Below are 24941 nucleotides of genomic sequence, written 5' to 3'. Positions count from 1 at the left end.
GAGATACTTTTGTCGACATCCATATGTCATGTACGTACCTTAAGTCTACATCAAAGGATTAGACTAATGGTGCGTCTTGGTTTGATTTTAAAATCTGATTTTAAAGAGAAATTCCGTTTGGGCTTTGAATGGCCCGGGTTAATTTCGGAAATATTTGGATGGGAATTTGGGAGAAAATTTGGATAAAACTCCCACTCGAATAGTGGTCCCTTTTCGTGGTCCGAAAAGCCTTGAAAAGACCCGGGACAAGTCTTAGACAAGTCCCGGCCCAAGCCCACAAAAGGGTTTGGACAAGGTCCGGATATGGCACGACCCATAGGGCCGGCATGTCCGAGCCGAGGCCAATAGGCCTGATCTCGTCCTGGCCGGAGCCAGGACGCTAGTCCAAGCACCAGACGCGTCCTAGACGCATCTGGTGCTGGACCGGACCAGCACTAGGTGTCTCGGACTTAGTCCGAGACACCCAGGACCCCAGACTCTTTTAATCAAACCAATTTGGATCAAAATTTTAGGTTTTGAAACTCTTTTCAAGAACAAATTTTGAAATCTTTTGACAAATACTTGAATCTTATCCAAAATTAATCAAAATTTTGTGTTCAAAACACTTTTAAACACAATAATCTATCTAGAAAAGCATGGAATTGGTCCAAAACTTAGATAAGATAGGCTAATTGCAAGAGGCTCTGACGCCACTGTTGGGTTTTACACCCTTCTACTAGTGTTTATAGCGGAATTAAGACATCTAATGTCTACACTAGTATTCCCAGGATCACATGCATAAGCCTATGATAATCATTAATTAAAACTAGAAAGATAAATACCTTATTCGCTAGTTTTCCCTCGAACCTTTCCAATTGCTTATGAGAAGATCAAGAGCTTCAAGTGTAGCTCCTCTACTTGGGACACGAGCAATCAATTTGATCTCCCACCTTGTTGTATAGCTAGCACACCAATGGTGGTTGGAAGAAGAACTCCTTTCTTCTTGACTAGATAGATAGTTAATGGGAATTAGCTCACTTTCTCCTCTCTACTTGATGTGGTAGAGTAAGAAAGCTTAGAGAGAAATTCCACACCTTATTCTCTGCCCTAAGAGTGTTTATATAGAACCCTAATAAGAATCCACCTCCTTTTAGGTTTCCTAAAACACCCTTTAGAATAAGATTTAGGGAAATAGTCGAAAATAGCAACTATTGATATTTTCTCAATTCCCTAAGAAGGAGGTGTCCAAACACCACGAAAATTGTCAGATATGATGTTTATTATATCAGCAACTAACCCTCCAAAATTCAGCCCAATCCGAGTCCTAGAAGTACCCGAACCGGTCTAGGCCCAAAAACCCTGTTTTTGGCCTTTTTGTACTATCTTTGCCTAATTCCTTTTTTAGGCCTATGAGATATGTTTATGGGACACTCCCATGATTATATCTCACTCCCACTAGTCATATCCTAGATCAATTTGTCACTCTTATGTGTAACCCGTTGTAGGATCCGATCGAAGTTAGCCGCGATCGTAGTTGGTCTCTAGCTACAACTCTACGATCCCTAAATCAATCGGACTTGATGATCTTCCACATCAATTGTCCTATCCGACAAATTGTTCGCATTGTCACCTTGGTCGAAGGACATCTCCTTCAACTCCTTCATATAAGTGGATTGGATCCATTATAAGTAAGACCAATTAGTTCGGAGGAGTCTGAATAGAGATAAACACATCCGTGCCTTAAAGGAAGACCCGAGGAGGCTTTAGGTGGGCCAGCCATGTGATGGCCGACCTAAGCAAGGGGTCGGCCATCTCATGGCCGGTTAGACCCTAAGTGGGCCGGCCAAGGAAGCCCATAAAGGGCTATGTTGGCCGACCACACCGAGGGAACCCTAAAAGGGTATTTTTGGAAAATACTTATAATTAGGCTTTAGTAATCCTAGTTTGGGTCAAACACCTATTCTAGGGATTTCTATATAAGGACCTAATTAGACAACCTAAAGTAAGATAAAATTCAATTGAAGGGAATTGAAATCACTTCTTCTCAAGGAAAGAGAGAGAGAGATAGAGAGCTGTTTGAGAGAGAGAAAAGGAGTTTTCTCAATCATCTAGTCAAGAAGAAGGAGTTATTCATGTCAACCTTCAAGAAGGTCCTAGCTGACTGAAAGGAGGGAGTTCAAGTTAAACACTCAGTGTCTCAAGTAGAGGAGCAACAATTGGGGCTCTAATCTTCCGAATACTGGTCGGGATTTAGTTCGTGGGAAAGCAATTAAGGTAATCTTCTTTCCATTCTAGTTCATTGATATGTTCATGTATAGATCCTGGTAACCTAGTGTTAAACATATAGATGTTTGAGATTCCGCTTACAACACTAGCAATTAGATGTATTAGATACATAAGAAATCCTATAGAAACTTCTAACCACGTCTATTAAATATTCATGAAGGTATCCCTAGATGCAGCCAGGGATAGTCTCCATATATCTTTGCCCTTGCGTTCGAGGGTGTAGCGGAGGTTGTAGCAACGGTAAAAGAAGAAGAAAATGTTTTTTTTTTTTAATCTAGTGTATTTGTTTCTTTGTTTAATTTTTATATTGATATGAATACTTTATAGTTCTGTGTCACAATTACTTATAGATCAAATAAGGCAATTGTGTTTGACTTATATCGAACTCGGTAGTTATTGTTCTTGCAAGACTTTTGTTGATCCACGTAGTGCCCACTGTATGGGCCAAGATACGTCACCAGGAATGGTCCCTGAAATACACGATTAATGGGCCTACACAATGACCAAGCCCATGAATTAATGATTAATGAGCCTGACCCATTCATCTCCGGCACCCGAAGCAACAGTAAAATACGCAAGCACATCCAACCCTGGATAAAGAGGGTAGTCCTCATCTCCTCAGTAGACCTACGTCCGTATATCAAGGAGATGTTACAATTATTCCACATGATAGTATCTCAAATATATCCGTTAGGGGGTTACGATATCCGTATTTATGGTGACAGCTCTATGCGTTACTGCATTAAAGAGACAACTCATTGACAGGTGACAGTCGACACGCTATAAAATGACCGAGAAGAGGATGATACAGATCATCGAGTATTGGCCTAACATTACCATCCAATTATCGACAATAACATCTGAGATCTCGATATCTAAACATTCAAACCACTTTCTCTCTTATATAGAGCAATCATCGGGTTACCACTTTCTATCTTGCTCTTTCATATAATTCCGCTGTCTTGTAGAGTCCGACTTTCATTCTCTAATCCAAGTACTGTTCAGAGGGTACATGACCTTATCAAGTACTAACGACAGAGAGTACAAGGCCTCACCTTGAGAAAACAAACATATACTTTACCAGAAAGTACAAGTACAAAACCTTATCAAGGGTCTACTTTGTCAAGGGTCCGCCTACTTTATCTCTCTAGAAGGTCACCTACTATATCAATTGTTTGCCTATTTTATCTCTCCGAGAGGTCAGACCTTTTCTACATCACCCACGTGATTATCTACAGAGGATACAAGGTCTGCCCCTAAAGTTTCCCACTTTATTTACGGTACATACCCTAACATGAACAAGACAGCCCTCACCAGGGATGCCTTATTTAACGACCGACCTTACAAATTGTCATATTCTCTCTCCAAACAAGTTAGTCTTACCCATAGAGATCGAGCTTCGGCCACTCTACGAGTCGTGTCGTACTCCGACCATTTCCCCGAACGGTAATATTCCATGGATATCATTCACGTGTCTATTACTTCTTTTGAAAGCTTACTGACTTCACTGTCAGAGTCCCTTTGGTCAGCACCACCCCGGTGTCCCCCAAGGATCTTAATGTCACGTGTGTTTCATTTCTTGTAACAGGTTAAGCCCTCAGACGTCGTCGGCGCCGATAAAAATATTAACAGGTGAAGGTCTGACTTCTGGTCAACGACCCAGTCCCGTTGACTTCTTGACCTGCGATTTCAGCTCCCCACACCCGCCAAATCGTCTTGGACAAATGGAACAAATAATGTTTCATTTAAAATGATTTTTATTATATTTGGACCGTTAAAAACCAACGAGGCAGATATAGCATGGTGATATCTGACATGGACTCATACCGAAGTGGAAAATTACTTGGGGATTGTATTTAAAAATAAAAATACGAAGTGGAAGATTACTCAGGGACTATTTAAAATTAAAATGGAGCATCTGAAGACACGACCACCTACGAAAAATTACAGACCTGGGTGTGCCCACTTTTTTGGTTGTTGTTGAGTGTTAAGGCGAAGTGGTATACACATACACAAGTGTAATGGGAATTTTAGAGAGGAAAAGAGGTTGCAATAATGGCAGGAGGAATGGAGGTAAACAAGAACAGGGGCGTAGAGGACGAGAATGTGCTAGAGTGAATCTGGAGCATAATTTCCGATGGACTCGCCGTAATTGGATAGGATAAAGACGAATTAGCGTTTCAATCCATGGGGAATAATGATTCAATTCACTGGTACCAAAGACACTTGCATTAGTAATTTAGGAAGTTTATGGCTACAATAATATATTTTTATACCTCTGTTTCTTCATTGCTTTATTCCTGTAATTTTAATTTGAGAACAATCATAACTTGCTTGGCTATCATGTATATCTAGATCAAAGAAAACAATTTTGTGTTAAGTTTGTGGTCATCCAACTCAAAACCAATTGGCAATGAGTGAAGAGGACCTAGACATTATATTTTTGGTTGTTGGAGTGTCCACTCCAAATGTAAGACTATTCTCATACGCCCCTTCACGTGCGCCCTTCTTTGGGCCTAACACGTGTTTTTTTTTTCTTTTCGGGTGACGTGGAACACATGTGGTTTTAAACCTATCACGTGTAGGTCTAGCTCTGATACTATGTTAAGTTTGTGGTATCCTAATTGAAAACCAATTTGCAATGAGTAGAGAAGACCTAGACATTTATTCTTGGTTGTTGGAATGCCCACCTAAATGTGGGACTATTCTCACAACCTGTGTGTGTCTTCTAATTTGTTCATTACAATGATATTGTAAAGGTAGAAAACATGTCTAGATGGGATCGAGCCATCAAGGTAATGAATTTTAGTTTGGTTGGAAAAAAAGTATTTCCCCTCGGTATACGTTTTGGTCCACTCTAGAATCGAAATAGTTTACCTCTTCCATATTCCCCGATTGCATGAATCATTTATTGGAAGCTTTGATTACGCACCGCATTTAACAAAATTCCCGCTTCTAACATCCATCCAGTAATTGCTTCCCAAGCTTCTTGCTTCAACTTTTCCTTAATAGGATTATTTTGCTCACGTGCGGTTTGCTCATTTTTTCGAAGTCAGGCTTCATATGTTTATCCATGGGAACTCTAACATCACTTGCTACTTTCAATTTTTTTGGTAAGTTGAACTTCAACTACTTCTTCGGCTTCATCATCTCCTCCAGTCATTACAGGGATCTCATTGTCAAAGAATTCATCGATTAATTCCTTCTTCTTATGTTTGTCCTTTTTCTCCTTCATTGAGTCTTGAATTTTCTTGATGATCTCAATGGTTGTTTTAGGACATGCCTCTACTTGTCTTGATTTTTGTGACAAATGTACCTTTAATCGAGTAATCCTTCCATGCATTTTCTTAGCACACAATTTGCATGTAATAACCCTCTCGTTATTTGGGTCTCTCAACTCTCCCCATTGCCAAGCAATGTCCTTCTTACTATCACTCCCAAAAGCCATTCCTAATCTCTTAAGATCATATAGATTTACAGAAATTAGTTTATAAAAAAACCAAAATCTGATTTAATATAGTTTTTAGTTATATAAAAGAGAATTTAGTTATATAAAACAATTTTAAATTTTAAATTTTAAATTCAAAATCTGATTTGGAATAGTTATGTAGAAAAAAGTTTAACTATTTATATAACAAAACACAAAGGTTGTGACTAGGACAAAAAAAAAGTAAAAAAATTGCCAACTGGATTGGAAGACGACACTTTGTATTTAATCCTCAAACTTCATCATAAGTGTTCTCATTTAAACCATGTCTATTCCTCCAACAACCAATTCATTTAGTAAAATAATTTGCGTTACTAATAAATTCTCAATTAACTCCTTTATTATCACATATAAGTCAGAATCAATGAATTATTTAATTCTTTTCTAATGGGAGCCCTAATACCGAATTGACTACTCACAAGTACCCAAACTATTCACAATCCACACTCAGATGACTGTTCATAACCCCTTTTACGTCCCTCATTCACTGTACCATTCAAATTCCACCATGGATGTTGTTCATCATCCATTTCAATTACTCTCTAAGTATCAAATTTCATTCTCCATAAACCTTTCTGTCTACCACCAAGATTTTTAATTGACCCTCCTTTCAATATAATGCTCATCAATGGATTGGTTTTGAACTTTAGACTGCTCTACTTCTCTATAGAACCCTTATTCATTATCCACTAAAGCACACCAACTTAGTTCATTCCATTGTGTTCCAGTTATCCAAAATTAACCTCGATAAATTTTGCTCCTCCGTCTTTTAGCCAGTTTTATGATTCTTAATACATGTAACATGTTTGTTATAAATGTGTATTATGGTCGATGGGTGTAAAAATAGAATCAAAGACACAATTATATAATATGTTTATTTTTAAGGTGAACTTTCTATTATATATGCCTCATAATGCATACAAACATTCCGTCTCACTGTAGTCCGACACTGAAAAGTTTGAGTGAATGTCATTTTTTGGGTCATAGGTATTCAAGATTTCACTGATTATGTAAACTAAACATTGCAATCTTTTCATAATTCAAATGCACACCAATTTGGTTACTAAATTTTTCTATGTAATTCAATTAGATTAGTTTGCCTATATTAATCAGTTCTAGTTAAACTTGTATTATGTTATTAGAGTCTAAAATTTCTGTTACAAGAATAATATTTGTAATTGGTCATCTATAATTGAATCGAAGCTTACCAATTCTTCGTCCAAAAGTTCTGATGGTTGGATGGTTTTGACAACTTCAAGACACAAGCCATCAACTAGCTCTATATAATGAGTATCCTAAAATTTGTAGTTTATTCTTACAATTCTAAATTTTATAATGTGTAGTTTGAAAACAACAGAGGGTATATTGAAGGACATAGTTGATGTTAATAACTTAATGGAATACAAGAAAAAAGACTTATGATTCAAAAGTCAAAAACTAGCTCGGGCATTATGGCTACTGGTGCACCAATAAGGTCAAAGGAAAACTTAAGGACTTCTGATGATTTCCATACTAATATGAAGTTTGCTTGGCAGGAATATTAATCGGTTTCAAATGGGTTGTGTTCTTGGTCATGGAGGAAATATATGCGAGGCTGAAGGTCTTGTGCTACCAATGCCTATTTCTCCGGAAGGAGGTGTATGGGGATCTTTACTTGTTTCTGATAAAATCCACAACGATGTTGAAATAGGTGAATGGGCAGCCATAAGGGCTATAGAATTGGAACCTGAAAATGATGGGTACTATATTGTGATGTCTAATATGTTAGTTCAAATGAAATGTGGAGGAAGGCAGAGATGATCAGAGAAACCATGAGAGAGAAAGGAGTGAGAAAGAGTTGGTTGGAGTTCTCTTTAACTTAGAACAACCAAGTTTATGTAATGTTATATCGGAAATACTTTAAAAAGTGAATTATTGTGTTGAATCCATCTTAGATTTTGTAGTATTGGTTTTTGATGTGAAGTCAATAATTAAAGATTTGTTTCATTACTCCATACAGTTTAATTTCTAATCAAAAGAAAGATATACATATATATACATATATATATCTTTCATATCTATATCTTTCTTTTTTTAGAAAGAAAGATATAGGTATGAAAAAAAGATTGGTTGCACGGCATAGAATACTCTTTCTCTGTCCTTTTTTTTTTATATTTTGTCTCTCTTTTCAAGTTGTTTCCCTCTCTTCTCCCCGCGCCCATACAGTCCATTTCATTTCAATGTCAAAATGCTGTCATTTTGTTTTGGACGATATTTTCTAATTCTTTAACATTTTTGTTGAAAACAATGTTAATATTGAAAGACTTTTATAGTAAACTAGCTAAACAAAATAAAACAAAACAAACAAATTGTCTGATAACTAGAAGGGAGGCAACATCAGGGAACTAAGAGCATCTCCGATAAAATAATGCTCCGCCAAACACATAAAAGGCGTCATCACAAACTAAAAGCATCTGTGATAAATTTTCCAGCATAAAGTATTTAATTTTTTCAGAAGCAATAGGATTTTGAACTTTGGTATCTCCAGTATAAAGACATATATATTACCACTTATTTATAGTGAACAAATATGCATTTTTTTTGTTGAAACAACAAATATGCACTTGAAGGTGCTAATCGTTTTGCTCATGAACTCCTACCTATTTCACTTTGTAATTGTAGTCACAGGTGACGTTAACAAAAATTTTGTATTTTCGAGGGTTGTAAAAGTGAATAGTTTGAATTAAGGGGTTTTCTCGATATTTGTGTTGTTATTAGGTATACAAGGATTCAATGCTTGATCCATTTAGTTGCTAAAGACTATTGAGCTTCGTTTACAAGTAAACCTTCCATTTTTCTAGCTTGCCTTGTGTGATTCCAACAATGTTTAAATGACTAAAGAGTGGTTGCACGGAGCTTCTAAGTACATCAAGATTATGATTTTTCTCAAACGTATGATAATCACACTATAAATTTGAAATTAGAACTTCACCGTGCCGGAGGCACGGGCTATGTCTAGTAGGAAACAAATACAATTGAAGTTTTACTGAAGAAGGTGGTGGATTTCATTTCACTGATGTTGTACAGCGCGTGTACTTTTAGCTACTGCAACTTCCATTCTCAACAATAAGATTATCTTTGACTAATCCTAACCCTAGGTGTTGAGGACCAAATAGCGAGTTAAGTTTGTTGGACGGTCTGAGTCCAATATTTACGAACTTGATGGGGACGACCTACTTGTATATACAAAGAGGCAAAAGACAAATAAAGCAGTGAAAGCTTGAGTTATGTGTGGTTCATGACCCTAATAACTCAGACAGTTATGTGAATGATCAGACCCGTAGCAATAATGTAAAATAAAGAGACTACAGAGGTGGCACAATGTTGAGACCCTGTGGAATTCGTGCGAGTTGGATTTTGCACTAAAGACATGTCTACTGTGAGCTATTCTAAAAAAGAATGACGACATAGTCTTCCTCTCGAGACTCCAAGAGGTAGGATCACTACTTATGTCCCGTGGCAATTTTTGTGTCTTGGGGTGTTCGGAACGATAACGACTTGGTTATCTCCCATAAGTTGGACGGAGACCCAATTGTTTGGATCTTTAAGCTACATCTATAAGGTACTGCTACCAGGGACGGATCCAGGATTTTCACTTAGGGGGTGCGGATTTATATACCTAAATAATTTTTTTTTCAAACACAATAATTAATAAAATAATTATATTCATTCATTATATTGATACATCAACGGTTACAAACGCAATTGACCTCTACGAGAGTTCATATTTTGAAATGTTCGAATAATCGATTCATTGTCAATTTCACTAAAAATTTCTTTTTCAATAAAGACTACTAAATTATCATTTGGCCACGCATCACTCATCCTGTTTCTTAAGCATGTTTTAACTAGCTTCATAACTGAAAAAGCTCTTTCAACAGAGGCGTCACTAGCTTCATAGCTGAAAAAGCTCTTTCAACAGAGGCAGTTGCAACCGGCAAAGTTAGTGCTAAAGTGATAAGCAAATAAACTAAATGATACGCTTTATCCTTCTTAGTTTCCACCAATGTTCTGGAAAGAGCTCCAATTCCATCTAGATTTGAGAATTCGTCATTGTGCCTCATATCGTAAATGTAATTATCAAGCTGAGAACTTAGTAGCATAGTGTCTAGACTACTGAAATGTGACGGATAAAATTCAGCAAGACGCATCAACTTACTTTTATCGAAAAGAGCAAAATCTCTAGATGGACTCAAACATGCCATACAACGGAGCAACTCGGTATTCTTCTAAGTGAAACGAGCATTTAATTCTTGAAGTTGCATATCAATAACGGTATTGAAAATCTCCACTTGATAGTGATACAAGTTTGTAATTTGTTGTGCATTCCTTCTGCTTCTCCCTTGAACTATGTACGAAGAAAATTTTCTTTTAAAATACCTTTCCATAATTACTAGTTGAACTTGAGTACTTGATTAGATGAATAAGAAGAAGTACTAGTAGAGGAGAAGTGATTTTGGTGTGGTTTGGGATGAAGAAATGAGAGATATATATAGAGATAGAAAATTGTTTAGTTGAATAGTTGGATATATGAATTAAAGTTTATAGGGGTTTAGGATAGATGAATTGAAGTTTATAGAGTTTAAGGGTAGATGAATTGAAGTTTGTAGGGGTTTATGGTAGATGAAAAGAAGTTTTAGAATTTAGGGTAGATAAATTGAAGTTTGTAGGGGTTTAGGGTAGATGAATTGAAGTTTGTAGGGGTTTATGGTAGATGAATTGAAGTTTTAGAGTTTATGGTAGATGAATTGAAGTTTGTAGGGGTTTATGGTAGATGAATTGAAGTTTGTAGGGGTTTAAGACATTTGAAGTGATTTTATATAGGTTAGTAGTTGAATTGATTGTATTTTTAAAAAATAAAACTAAATTGGGTGTAGCTGGGTTCGAACCCGTGCCACATTGGTTCTCAAAGACCAGAAGCTTGCCATTTCTACCATCATGCCACTCTCCAACTCTGTCATTGTAATGCACAGTCACTTACATATACAAAGGCGCTGGGTTTCAAACTCATGCCCTTCATGTCAAGGTGATTTGAATCCCGTACTTGAACCATTACGCCAGAGTCTTCATAATGTCATCTACACACATCGTTATATACATATGCAGATATACCTATATGTATAAAAAAAATTATTACTACTACTATTTTTTGGCCGCGACTTTGGGGAATAAAGAAAATTCTCCGGGGAATATATTCTCGAGGGAATCCAGATTTCTTTGAAAATCTCAGGGGAATAAATTTTTATGGGGAATACAGAATACATATTTTTGAAAGTTCTCCTCCATCTCATCACCTCTCTACCACCTCATCTTCTCGCCACCTCATCATCTTCTCCGGCGACCTTCAAACATATTTTCTCTCTTCCTCTCTCTAACACTCCGGCGAAGGGAGACCTTCGCTGGAGTGTTAGAGAGAGAATTTTTTTTTATGTTTGAAGGTCGTCGGCCGAAAAATTTGCCGGCCGACGACTTTTGCCGGAGAAGATGATGAGGGGGCGAGAAGATGAAGTGGTAGAGAGAGGTGATGAGATGGAGGAGCCTTCTAAAATTTGTTTTATTTTGAACTCCCAAAATTAGAAGCCCCTTAGCAATAAAAAGAAACATAAATGTCAATCTTATTTGACTAATTTTAAGAAAAGTCTTTATTCCCCGGAGAATTTTCTTTATTCCCCAAAGCCGCGACCTATTTTTTTTCAGGGGGATCCAGGGGGTGCGGCCACACCCCCTCGCACCCCCATGGATCCGCCCCTGACTGCTAGCACAGTGGTTTCTAAGTGGTCCTCAATAGGAACTATAGTTGAATACTATCAAAGCTTCTATAAACAAGTCCAAGTTTGGACTTGAGTTGAATAATATCAAAGCTTCTATAAACAAGTCCAAGTTTGGACTTCAGTCATATTAATTAAGAGGGCACCTTCCTAGCTTTGTTTTTTAGTTACAAGTTGTACAGAGTTACAGCGAACCCAAATGCGAATTTTACCCCATTTATAATTCTCTGTGACATTAATAGATCATATTGCAATAGTCTTCTTCATAAATTATTTCTTGTCCAAAATTGATACTAAATCAATAATATAACGAAATTGCAGTAAAATTTCTCATATTCGTAATTGAAAAAGATCAGTTTACACTCAACTTATAGTAGTGGTATTGTTATCAATTTGATATTCCATTGTAAAAATCATCAAGTCCCATTTTTACTTATAAATTACACGGGGGAAGATAAAGAAAAGAAATTTACCTACTAAATAACAATTATTTCCTGAGTTGCATCTTGTAGACCGTAGACTTGGAGATATTGTGGTTTATTACCATTTTTTTCTGTTTAAATGTATACTTCATATTAATAAATTAGAACTTTGTTACAATACATTTTAACTAAAAGAAAAGGTACATTATTCCATGTCTTCGATCTATTCTTTATCCTTGCCCATTTTGTTAACTTGTCCGCCGGAGAGTTGAATTTTCTATTCGTGTGATTGAATTGGACCCTTTCCAGTCTATTTTTGACTTCTTGAATTCTTTGTATGTGGATTCTGGACTGCCATTGTACACCGTGTCTACTATTTTTGTATGTTTTTGATGATGTTGATGTTGTCGCTTTCTATGATGATGTTGCGGTAATTATGTGCTTCTGCCCATAACAGGCCATTGAGGATTGCTATAGCTTCACTTTCCTCAGTGTTTCTACTTCTTGTGGTTGATGCATGTGCTTTTATGAATTTAGATTCTGTATCATGTATGATTAAGTTGATTCCTGTGATTGATTGGACATTGGTAAAGGACGCGTCTACATTTATTATCAGGAACGTTGGTTCTGGAGGTTGACATTTTTCTTGGATAATTTAATTATTGTTCAACTGAGTGATTTGGTTTTTCGGGAAAGTTAATATCATGTTTAGTACTTTAGATAGAGAATTAATTTCATGTTGGAAGCAGTGGTCACATATAGTTTTCCATATTATCCACAGAATTGTAGCGTAGTGAATATTATTTACCGTGTTACTATGTTGAGATGTGTGATCCTAAGAGAAAACCCATTCTGCCACCGAAGTGATGTTTTCAGATAAAATATTTAAATAGTAACAGATGTTTTTCGCTAAAGGACAGTGGAGCAGCGCATGTTCGATAGATTCTATTTCATTGCAATTAGGGCAATTCAGATTGTTATCAATGTATTTACCAATTCGTTCTCTCATCGGGAGAGCCTTGGAGCAAATTTTCCAAATGAAGAGTTGGATTCTGGGCACAGTTGGGATAGACCAGATGAAGTTCTAGTTGGGGGAATGGGGTAGAGGGGTATTTGTGCTCATGCATAGATGCTGATACATAGACTTGACTGTGAAGTTACCCGATTCTGTAAGGGTCTATTTCATTTGGTCTCCACCTTCACCATTAATAGGAATAACTTTGATCAGATTTTTCATAGTATTATCAAAATTGCTGGTAAGAGCTTCATCATTCCAATTATTATTCATGATGAGTTGGGATACTGTGGTAAGATTAGAGTTGTGGCTATTGCTCGGAGGATTGGGTAAAGAGGGGATCCAATTATCTGTCCAAATATTGATCTTTTCTCCATTGTGGACCTCCAAAGTAGTAAGATCGTCTATATGATTGAGGTGTTTATTGATGGTCTTCCAGTTCCAGGAGTGGCGCACCTTGGCTGGTCCAGGATTCCCCGTATGGGGGAAATACTTGCTTTTAAGAATTACACCACATGGAATTAGGTTCAGATTTGAGTCTCGGGGCTAATTTACTTAGCATGGCTTTGTTGTCAAGTTCTAGAAGATGAATACCTAGACCTCCCATATTTTTTGGGAGGCAAATAGAAGACCAAGATTTGGTGCAAATACCTTTGGACTTACCCCACTAGAACGACTTTTGAAGTGTCGAAATGCTTTTACTTGTACATTTAGGGATGGCAAAGCATTGCATCTGGTATCGGGGTACGGCAACAACTATTGCTGAAATGACAACAGTGCGCCCAGCTTGAGAAAGGAAAGGGTGATTCCACTTCTCTAATTTGTTTTTTATCTGCTGGAGAATATCATTGAAGACCTTCTTCTTCTGCGCCCCAATGAACAGCTGAGCTCCGAGGTATTCCTCTGAAGAGGCAGTGTACTTGACTTTAAGGGTGCGTATGATAAGGCGCTTAAATTTCGGGTGAGAGTTCTTGGAATAGAAGATGTTGGACTTATTATAATTGATCATCTGACCCGAAGCTTCACAAAAAGTGTTGAGAATAGATTTTAGGATGTGAATGTTATCAAGGGAGTTACGGCCAAAGATGATGCAATCGTCCGCGAAGAGGAGGTGTGAAATTACAAGGTTAGGATTGTTGGTGGGGAAACCCTTGAACTTACCTGTGTCTAGATCTGCAGTGATAAGACGACTCAAACCTTTCATGGCTAGAGTGAAAAGGAACGAGGATAGCGGATCCCCTTGTCTAATGCCTCTGGAAGGATAAAAAGTAGGACCAGGGCGGCCATTGACTAACACTGTCATGGACAAGGTAGAGATACAGTTGGAAATCATCTTAATGCAGTGTTCCGAGTATCCCAAACTCCCCCCTCAAATTTGCCTTGAGGGAGGCCCCTATAACACATATAGGGGGGCCCTTTAAAACTACCCTAACCAAATTCCCAGTACACAGAATAGTTTCCGGTACACAAGACAATTTCCAGAAAACAAGAAAATTTCCCAGTACAAAAATGTCTAGTACATAACCAAATTCCTAGTACACATAATATTTTCCGGTACACAAGACAGTTTCTTAAAAACAAGAAAAATTTTCCAATACAAAAATGTCTAGTACATAACCAAATTCCCAGTACACAGAATATTTTCCCGGTACACAAGAAAATTCTCTTGTAGAAATCAACAGAAAACTACCAAAAAAAATATATGAAAACAATTATAAAAAAATAATATATGAAAACAAATCAATGAAAAACCATCAAAAATGAGGAAAATTAAATTTTAAAGAGATAAGAAATAAATCTGGAAAAAAGAAGAAAATTTGTTGAGATTGGAGAGAGAAATTTGTTGAGATTAGAGAGTGTGTGAGAGAAAATAAAAAAAGAAACGAATCTGAAAAAAAAAACGAAATGGCAAGTTGGTAATTTTGTAATGGCAATTCTATAATTTTGTGGGAAAGTACAAGGTCTAATAGCCTGGTGTGTCAGATAGTTTTTCAAAAAATTTCATATTTCCCGGGAATTTTTCGGTGGCAATGTTGTAAATACGTGGAAAGTACAAAGTCTGACAGCCTGGTGTGTCAGATAGTTTTTCAGAAATTTTCGCTTTTCCTAGAAATTTTTCGATGGCAATTTTGTAAATATCGAAAAAAATAAGGGCTTTCCGAACATTCCATCTCCTCGTCTGACGCAATGGACCTGATTTATATTTTTGGCCGAGTTTGGGCTGGGCTCTTATTTTAGGCCCAATTTTGGATCTTTCATCCATTCCCTCTTTTTTAGTCCTTTCACACTCCGATCTTTCTCTCTCTAAATTCATCTTTAGATTTTATAACCAGAGAAATTTGCGAATCTCATTCTCTCCATCTTCCTCTCTCTCTCTGTCTAAAATTCATCTATAGTTTTAGAAAGAGAGATGGATAAGACAGTAAGATCAAAAGATGGAAGAACATCTAAAACACTTCCATCATCACCATCTTCTCATCACTCATCTTCAGATTTTGAATTCTCAATTTCATTAACTGCCCACAATTTTTTTGGTGGGCAATACGCGGACAACCGTTTTTCTCATATGGACAACTATTTTCGGGCCCGATGCGAGTCAACTGTGCTTGACTTACTTGACTTTGATTTAATAAGGGGACAACTCCATAAAGTCTTAAATACTAATAATTAGTAACATGTGGACTACTAACAAAAATAATAGTTAAAGATTGAAAACAACTGTCTTTTTCTTCATCTTCTTCCTTCTTCTTAGTCTTATTCTTCTTTCTTCACTTCTACTAAAAGTAAACTGTAGTTTCTACCATTTTTGTTTATCAAACCCTAGATGGATGAAGAAGACAAAATCTCTTCTTAGTCTTATTCTTCTTTCTTCACTTCTACTAAAAGTAAACTGTAGTTTCTACCATTTTTTTTATCAAACCCTAGATGGATGAAGAAGACAAAATCCCTCAATCTGCACCTGAAGAAGTTTTTCCGGACGTTTCTATAATAGACATTAATGACATTGATGAGGCAAAACAGAACATAACTTGCGAAGAAAATCTGGCAAAATCGGACAATTTTCCAAATTTTCGTAGCAACTTAGCTTCTGTTATGCCATATTTTCGCAGAAAACCGACGAAAATATTGCATAACAGAAGCTAAGTTGCGACGAACATCTGGCAAGTTTTCTGATTATGCCAAATTTTCGTCGCAAGTGATGTTCTGTTATGCCATATTTTTGCACAACTCGAATTACCAGATTCATCTTCCTCTTCACCATCGTTTTCAGAGTCGGAACCAACAGATCCATCTTCGTCTTCCACATCTTCTCTGATTTTCTCTGCCATCAGTACCATCTTCTTCTTCATGGTTGGTTTTAGAGTTTTAAGGTTCTAACCTTTGTCTTTGGGAAGATTCTACAACAACTCCCTTGCCTTTGTTTCATCCATAACCACCAATGCTTGTCCAAAGAATTTCTCTCTCTACAAATTTGGGTGATGATGAATAACAAGTAATAGAAGAGATGAAGACTAAACTAACCTAGGGTTTATGGAGAAAGAAGGAGGTCATCAAATAATACATCTGATTGTAAGAGGACTTGAGTGAAAATAATAGAGAGTTGTCCCCTTAAAAACTGATGTCCATATAAAAATTTAATCTTTTTTGCGTTATCCACATAAGGTAGTTGTCCATATAAGAAAAACAGTTGTCCGCGTATTGGCCACCTTTTTTTTTTCATATAATAGTAGTACATTTTGTCCAGCTGATGAACTCTTCTTTAAAGTTCAAATCCTTCCTCTTCATTTCTCTCCTCGTCTCTCAATGGTCGAACCACTTTCTCTTTCTTCTTCCTCTGCAACTTCCTCAACTACTACTTCTCGTGATTCAACTGATAGCTCAAATGATCTTTTCTTATTAACTGAATCATGTAATTCTTCTCGAAGACAGAGTTTTGTTATAGATGAAGATGAGTTCAAACGATTCAGTAATTTTTCCAAAAATTGTCAACTCCTAGATCTTCATCACCAATCTCAGAACAACAATATCCAAGAACTAAAGAACCCCAGGAAGTATTCATACTTCTCTTTTGCCAGATTCTCAAATGTGTTTCGAAATGAATCGAAAAACAGAGTAGAAAATGGGGAATTTTTTCATGAATTTTCAGTGAAAAGGATGAGTAAATCAGCTAAAGAAATGATGACGAAATATATGAACAAAGTAAACACTTTGTATGAGAAATTATCACAGAATAAACAACAACGGTCATCAATTAGAGTTGTGAAATCAAAGAAATAATTGAATCGTGGGTTATCTCAATCATTTTCGGAAAATCTTAGATACCCAAGAAAGAAATCAAATTCTGTATCAAGTTGTCCATCTTCAATGAGATCTTCACCAAATCGAGTTACTGTCAATGGTGGTGGAATAAATAGTCTTTACAGCTCAAATTCTTCATCAATGGAAGAACTTAATAATGCTATTCAAGGAGCTATTTCTCATTGTATAGATTATATGTATAATTAGAGAAATACAGTCAAGTAAACTAGCGTGTCATAGTACATTAGTACCAGTTAGAGTATAAATTAGTAAGATAGTGTATATCAAACTTTTAATGCCATTTTCATCCCTCAAGACCAGGAGGCATAGTTATCTCCGGATAAAAAAGGGGTAATTGGAATGGTGGTAGGCGAATCCGGATGATGAATATCAAACAAAGCAGTTGAATGCGGAGGTGTTTGAGGAATGTAATCCGAGGAGGCATCTGGTGTTGTAGTCATAACGAAACAAGAGAGAAGATATTATTAAAATAAATATATTTTGGCTCCTATATTAACTAGTGTTACATGTATTTATAGTATTATGAAAGCAATTAGGATAAATCTTTAGATAAGTATTGGTACAACATTCATGTATATCCCATGGCGGGACCAGTTGGAGTGGGAGGGGGCCGGGTCGATTGTGTAGCTTGGCGGGTAACCGGTTCTCATATGGATCGGGTGACCGATTCATATCCATATCTCTAATAATAAGTCTCAATGAGAAAAATTTATTGACCAAAAATGACTTTGATTTACACGTTCTTTTATCCGTGTGACTTATCAAGTCAAGAATTTTGTCAAATATTCTTTCTACACTTTGATTTAGACGTTCTTTTATTTTCTTAATTGATTCTAGAGAGTGGATTTGAAAGTTTGAAACTTTGATCAATTGACAAAATCTTTGATCAGTTTTAGTGGAGATGACGAGAGGGAAAGTATTTTAGAGAGAGAGAGAGAGATGAGAGTGTTTTTAGTCAAAAGCATAAAATCATCCAAGTATTCCTATCAAATAAAATGAGTGAGAACAACCAAAAGAAGGGGTTGATTTTCACGTTTTAAAAAGTTTTAGCAGTTCCTCACAGTACACCCATATATTTTAGCAGACGAACTTCGTAGAGGAGCCAAGAGAAATGAAAAGAACAAAGGATGATCAAAATCTAACATTTCTAGTTAATTTGAAATCCCATTCTTTTTCCAAAACCCAGTCAGTACGTCAGTTTCACAGATCAAATTGATAACAATATCAGCAACTTCATGATTAGATATTATTTCAAATTTAGGTAATTTGAAATCCCCTTTTTTTCAAACGAACGAGTATTAGTAACCGTAATTTATTTCTCTTTGCTTCTCACAGATTGATTTGATCTACACTAACACCATAATTAGATATTAACTCAAATTTAGGTAATGAATCGATCAAGTTTGCATCGGCTCCGTCAGAAGTGTTTGCAACAATTGCTTGGATTAGTTCGATTTTCTTTGAGAAATTGCGTATGTGCAGGGAAGTTCCAGTACCTAAGGAGGTTGAAACTCCCCGTTGTCGAATAGTAGAATGAATGCAAAAGAAGAGAAGAGAATGATAGGAGAGATAGAGTGGAAGAAGAAATATAATGGATAAGATGGTGGTGGTTGTTTGATGGTGGAAGGTGGACAAGAATAAGATGAAGAAAAGGAAAAAAAAATGTTGCCCGAGATTAAGGTCGTTGACGAGCTGTCGGTCGGCCATCGTCGACAACTTCTTTCCAATGAAGAAGTAAGGCAAAAGACAAAAGAGAACGTGTTTTTAAACTAAGAAGTAAAAAGTAGGTTGACTAATAGAAAAAACAAAAAAAATGACGAATACAGAAGTTCGGTCGTATTTAGGAGGCTAAAAAGATTGTTGACTATTAAATTAAAGAGTTATTACAACATTATATGGCATAGATAATGTTTGGTTTAGGAGTCACCTAGTGTTCTAAGCGCAATTTCAGACGTCTAATATTGCTAACACTAGCTACCTGGATTACATGCAAGAACTAAAGATGAATTAGAGTGGGATAGAGATTATACCTAAATCGCTTTCCCTCGAGAAAAAGATGCATGAAGGGTATTTTGGTCATTTGGAGTCAAGGACATTCTGGAAATTTGGCCAAGGTCAGTGCGTGGTTGAAAAGTAGAGGTCGAGACGAGTCCGTAGGAGAAAACGGAAGTCAAATCGGAGTCCGGGCGAAGGAATAAACCAAGGTCAAAGTCAGGTCAACATTTGGTCAGCATTCGGTACAATGTCGGGCAAGTTTCTGGCCCACGGTATGCTTAGGGACACGTGTCGATGTGCGGAGGTTGGTATATGCGGTTCCTGTGTTAGCGCTCAACAGCGAAATGGCCCAAAGAGATTGATCCAGTGAAGCGCGTCGCAACTTAACTCCGTGCACCAGATCCCATCTTTTAATCTTATCCATCCACTCCCGTGTTTTTGAAATCGTGCGGCTGCTGTGTGTCCCGTGCTTTATTGCATATTCCGTGCAGTTTAAGTACCGTGATCCAGGACACGTGGCCTTGTATCGTCTCTCCATCTCCGTGCAACCTTCATCCGACGGCTACTGTTCCTTCCGCAACTTAACACTATGGTTCCGGCCACACCAAATCAAACCGAATTCCCAACTTTAAACCCTAGCTGCCAGCCTATCTAGGGTTTTATCCTTTTTTAACCTATCTATTTACCCTTTTAGCCCTCAACTTCCCACCATTTACAATTTTAACCCAAACTCAACCCTAATTCTATATAAACACTTTTAGAAGACCAACCAACTTCTCCCTTCTTAGCCCCCCCTTTCCTCCTTCTTGTAGTTGTAAAACCCTAACCCTTCTTTTCCCCTCTTAGCCTCCCTTAGCCTCCTTTTCTCTCTACCTCTTCTCAACTAAAAACCCTAGCCACCATTCTTTTCTCTACCACCTTCATCTTTTCTCTAGATTTTCTTTCTCCTTCTAATTTCTTCTTCTAACCTTCTAATTTCTCCATACCTTCTTCTCTAAAATCTCTTCTTCTTTTATCTCTCTTCTAAATTTCTCTTCTTTTATCTTCTAATAAGCTATTGTTTGGAGATTTGGGTGATATTCTTGAGACACTTGGAGCTTAAATTGGACATCAAAATGGAGATACATGGGAGTATGGATTGTGAACATTCTTGGTGATTTCTTTCCATTAATCTTTTGTAATTCCATTTATTTTATGAATTCAATGAATATTATTTTAGATTCCATGAGTAGCTAAATTTTGTATCTAGGGTGTAGAGGAAACCCATATTTGGGCTTATTTTGAGATATGTTATAAGTCAATGAATCCTTATTTTGAGCTTCAATGCCTATTGATTGTCATTTCATGTTGATTCTATAACCTTATTATCATTCATGTATTATAATTAGATATTTCATGCTTTTATTGATTTATTAGATGAGATATGCCTTTTAGATCTTGAATGATAGTGTAGGAAATTAGTTTTATATGGTAGTCAATCATACATTCTTGATTTTGAATTGTGTTATTAAAGAATATATTCCGAAATCTAAATAGTTTATTATGTTAGATTTTGAGTTATACATGAGAAAAGGGATTTGTTAATTAATGCATGTTTTAAGTAGTCCATTTATGTGGTGAAATCGAAAACCCTAGATTCTTCTTCTCATCTTGATTTCATTCTTATTAGTCTATTAGTATTTCTTTCTTTTTTTTCATAGTAGTTTCCAAATCAAATCAAAAGTTTGAAAGGGGGTTTAATTCGAGATTTAGATAAAATAGCTTGTCCTTTGGAACGAAACTCGACTTATTAGAAATACTATAACTTGACCCCTACACTTGGGAAAAGACCCTATTTTAGGGCCTATCAGTGTGGGATTCCCATGATATGGTATGCCAGGGCAGCCCCTTAGTGGCCTTGCCCTGACCGATCCATCACTCTAGCCGGTCATTACATGGTAGGACCCTTCCACTTGATCTTGGCCCTCCTTACGGGTCTTGTTCCTATCTTTGTTCAGATCCTATCTGAACCTTTTGGGTCTACCAAATTGGGTCTAATCCAACCTTTTACCTTGTATCCTCTAGTCAACTATCTTCAATCAAACTGTCACTCTTTTGTATAACCCGTTATAGGATCCGGTTGAAGTTAGCCGCAAATCACTAAAGTGATCCAAGTAATTGACTTCTAGCTAAGCATTACGATCCCAAAATCGACCAGACTTGATGATTTTGTAGATAAATTCCTCATTATCCTGTATGAAAAATTGAGCACATTGTCTGTCATCTTGGTCGAGCGACACTTCCTTCAGGAAAACATCTCCTTCAAATACAACATAAAAATATCATGATTTTGGATAAGGTTAATAACTACCATATCAAAGAAATTTTGGATCCTAGAGGTCATATATAAACTCTTCGCACCATCCCATGGTGCATGAGAACATATTTGTACATAAATTTATTTTATTTATACCTAAGTTTAATAAATAATGGACTTTTACTTCCATTAGAGTCGAACTTGGAACCTTCAACTCGATATCAAACCACTAAGCCAAATGGTGTTGGAGTTATAGTCAATATGTTATATTTAAGAAAAATCAATATCTTGAAAATGTACTGCATCATTTTGCTCCTAGGACAAGGAAAACATCATTGCTATGAGACTGCGTGTGGACAATGTAGGTCATAGACACACGGTTATAAGTGACACGAGCTTAACCATGATAATCCATCATCAAATTTCAATATAAGAAGAGTTGCTAAAAGGCCCCTGTGAGAATCGTCTTCGCGCCTGTGAGAATAGCTCTTCGCGAGTTATCCTACGTGCGCCTTACCCTTTTTGAATTTTTTTCCATTGGCGCCCCTTGACCCCTATTGCCTTTCTGCCCTAGTTTCGTTCGGTGGATTAATATCAATTATTTTCGGGTGAGTTCGACATGAATCTGTTGGAATCGGAGCCAATTTTGGATCGGTTCAAGTCGTCAAACTCAGAAACGAAGCAATCCATTGCGTTCGTCTCGTCGAGTTCTTAAGTTGAGAGCCAAGAATCACTCAAATCCGATTCGAGATGAATGAGATATTCAAGTCTGAAGTTTGGACGGAAAATGGTTAAGTTAGGGACGAAAAGGCAATACGGAAAAGTTTGTTTGGGGGCCATTCTCGCAAAGGGAACACGTCCAGATCTGACGGTTGGCGTTCTCTCCGCGCTAAAGGCCAGATCCAATGGATGACGTTAGGTCCGTGTCGGGCACGGAGTGGGATAACCCGAAACTCCATCCAACGGCTGATCTTCTTAGATTTCAGGCTACTTTCGGGATACGACCATCAATCCAATGGAGGGCGTTTCCTCCGCGCTTTTGAGCGTGATCCAACGGTTCAAATCCCAGTCGACATGGTCTGTTGCTAAAGAAGTGACCCGTCACTTCACTTTCTCAACAGATGCGTCCCTTAACCAACAGAGATGTCCCAAATGCATGTGTCTATTCGAAACCTATTTATAGGACCCAAATGAACTCCAAATTTAATTCCGTTTTTTCCAGAGTCTCCAGCATTGTTAGAAGATCATATTAGAGTGTCTAAGAGAAAGATTTAGCAGAGTTTTCAACGAGTTTCGTAAGCAATAAGTTTGGTCCATTTGCATTAAGTCAGAGGCTTTCAAGTTCGACAGCTTTCTGATTTGAAGTACCATTGAGTCGAAAGGTAATCGTTGTATCCTAGGAGACAAATGCCGATAACTATTTGGTACTATCAGGACGTCAATTTTCTTAAGGAAAGAGGAATACCTCGACTCGATTAAAAATCTTCTTCTTCTTATCCTCCGATTTTTCTTTTTCTTTATAGTCTATCTGATTTCTTAATCAAAGACATTCTGATTTTTTTTAAATCAGAAATGTGTTGATTTTTAAGTAATAAATCAGTAAACACAGAAGGAATACAATTCCTCTTCCGATCTTAAATCGATAGTGAGATTCGACTACGAATCATCTGTTCTGGATAACAAACATTGTCGGTTAGAAATACGAAATACATTGAGTTGTTCTATTCCTTCGTTTTTCTCCATTAATTTGGAAAGAAAGTGTTTTTGATTGATTTACAAATAAAATCAAAGTAGTAACCAGTTTCACCAATGATTCGGTTATAAACTGCCTGAGTCAACTCGTTGAATCGGTACACTGAAACCAACAGATCCACCGATTTCGATTATGCACCAAATAAGTTCGATTAAGATCAGTAAAATCCAAGAGAATTTCATCAAATATCGTATGTTTATTTCAAGATCATACATACAATTAAAAACATTAGTGCAAATAGTTGTTACAAAATCCTATTTTGGTAAAGTAAAAAACCCTACATTTTGGTCTAGATCAAACCATAGGTTTTTGTACAGTCAAAACCCTAAAAGAGAGATTTCGGCCTAGAGAGAGAGAGAGAGAGAGAGGGGAAGAGAGATTTGATTTTCTCAAATATGTGTGATACAAATCTAAAGTAGTTCGTTTTGGAAGAATATAACAACCAAATGTCATAGGTGGTTGGATAGATTGAGAGAGGGAGAGATCGACATATTTCGTAAGAGGGAAAAGGAGAGCGAAAGGGTTCAACTGAGTGTTGAGTGAAAATAATGGAAATCTAGAAATTCTAAAATTCCATTTATATGAGAGTAAAAAGAAAATCAAAAGTTCGGAAGACCCTAATGAGGGTTGGAGGGGGCATTTTTGCTCAACTACCCTTGAATCAGAACAGTTAAGCAAATTTCCCAAAGCAATGCCACGGATTGGTCAATCCGAGAAAGACGCGTGTAGTTGTCATGAGTCAAAGTATTGGCTTTGGTGAGTCTAATCCATGGGCCGGAAAGAGCAATTATCGAGGGCCGCCTTAGCCGTATTCAAGAGATATAAGGATCCTAGAAGAAAAAGAAGGTTGCATCTCAATGTAAACCTTCTGTTCTTAAGAGATGATGATGTAATCAAGGTGTAAATTAAACTAAAGTATGGACTTAACGGTAACGTCTAACTGAAGCACTTAACCGTCCCAAGTCCGTTGTTACAAACTTGTACCTCTCTAGACATGGCACGTGACTCTACTTGATCAAAAAGTATACGAACTCCAAAGTTCCATAATCAAAATCAACTTGATGGCATCAAAATTTCAGAATCTTAAGATAGAGAAATTCAAGATCTCTAAGATTGACACTATTCAAGAAAAAAAAACATAACCTAAAACGAGATACAAAATTTATAACCATTTTTATAATTTTTATATCTTCCAACGATGATGAAAGTTTTTATGTATTCGTTAACAAAATGAGTTTATCAATACATTTAGACTCAACGAAACTAAATTTTAATTTATTTATTAATTAAGCTTATTAGTAAAAATTTTACTCAACGAAATTGTTTTTAATAAACTTTGTATTAGTAATAAATTTTATTTAGTGTAGAAAATATATTTATTTAGAAACTTTCTTTAAGTAATATGAAATTGTTTTATTAAGTTATATCTATTACAATTTTTTTTTAGTTAATAAAATTGTATTTTATAAGCTTTTCTTTAGTAATAAATTTTATTTATTATGGAAAATATTTTTATTTAGAAACTATCTTTTAAGTAATATGAAAGTTTATTTATACATTAAACTCAATGAAATTGTATTG

At 36.5% G+C, this 24941-nt stretch overlaps 1 protein-coding gene and 1 pseudogene across 1 annotated transcript; one reads left to right on the top strand and one right to left on the bottom strand.

The window, feature by feature from the left end:
- Positions 1 to 13663: 13663 nt before the first annotated feature.
- Positions 13664 to 14299, bottom strand: LOC147531734 (uncharacterized). The gene is made up of 2 exons (XM_086649813.1): positions 14158 to 14299; positions 13664 to 14016 (listed from the first exon to the last, which is right to left on the bottom strand). Exons 1-2 carry the CDS (start codon positions 14297 to 14299, stop codon positions 13664 to 13666), a joined length of 495 nt encoding a protein of 164 aa, XP_086505939.1.
- A 1107-nt stretch (positions 14300 to 15406) lies between these two features.
- LOC147531733 (putative membrane-associated kinase regulator 1) lies at positions 15407 to 23708 on the top strand (annotated as a pseudogene).
- Positions 23709 to 24941: the final 1233 nt, after the last annotated feature.

Source organism: Eschscholzia californica, unplaced genomic scaffold (assembly GCF_041429995.1).
Source record: "Eschscholzia californica isolate CP2 unplaced genomic scaffold, dmEscCali1.0.p SCAF_6, whole genome shotgun sequence".
NCBI classification, from domain to species: Eukaryota; Viridiplantae; Streptophyta; class Magnoliopsida; order Ranunculales; family Papaveraceae; genus Eschscholzia; species Eschscholzia californica.
The sequence above is the reverse complement of the archived record's forward strand: the minus strand, read 5'-3'. Positions and strand labels throughout refer to the sequence as shown.